Genomic DNA, 213 nt, shown 5'->3' with positions numbered 1-213 from the left:
GGCTCGCTCCCCATTCTGCCTCAGGCAATGTTGGCAGCTGGTGCAGATCTTGACAGCTCCTTTTCCTCCCCAGCTTACTGGGACACCCGGAAAGGGGGGCTGCCCGTGGAGGCATCCACCGTGGAGGTCAGCCACAGGGACCCTGTGTACGGAGCTAAATGGCTGCAGTCCAAAACGGGCACCGAGTGCTTCTCGGCCTCCACCGACGGGCAG

General features: G+C 62.9%; 1 protein-coding gene across 1 annotated transcript in view; it reads left to right on the top strand.

Annotated features, from left to right (window-relative positions):
• Window positions 1–73: 73 nt before the first annotated feature.
• The window catches only part of DNAI2 (dynein, axonemal, intermediate chain 2), a gene marked incomplete at both ends in the record, with an annotated part of 2,826 nt that continues 2,686 nt past the window's right edge, over window positions 74–213 (top strand). Inside the window, one exon of the mRNA XM_010133840.1 lies at window positions 74–213. Coding sequence (XP_010132142.1) covers window positions 74–213 — 140 coding nt within the window.

This window comes from Buceros rhinoceros, unplaced genomic scaffold (genome assembly GCF_000710305.1).
Source record: "Buceros rhinoceros silvestris isolate BGI_N320 unplaced genomic scaffold, ASM71030v1 scaffold22020, whole genome shotgun sequence".
NCBI classification, from domain to species: Eukaryota; Metazoa; Chordata; class Aves; order Bucerotiformes; family Bucerotidae; genus Buceros; species Buceros rhinoceros.
Note: the sequence above shows the minus strand (reverse complement) of the source record. Positions and strands in the feature narration are given on the sequence as shown.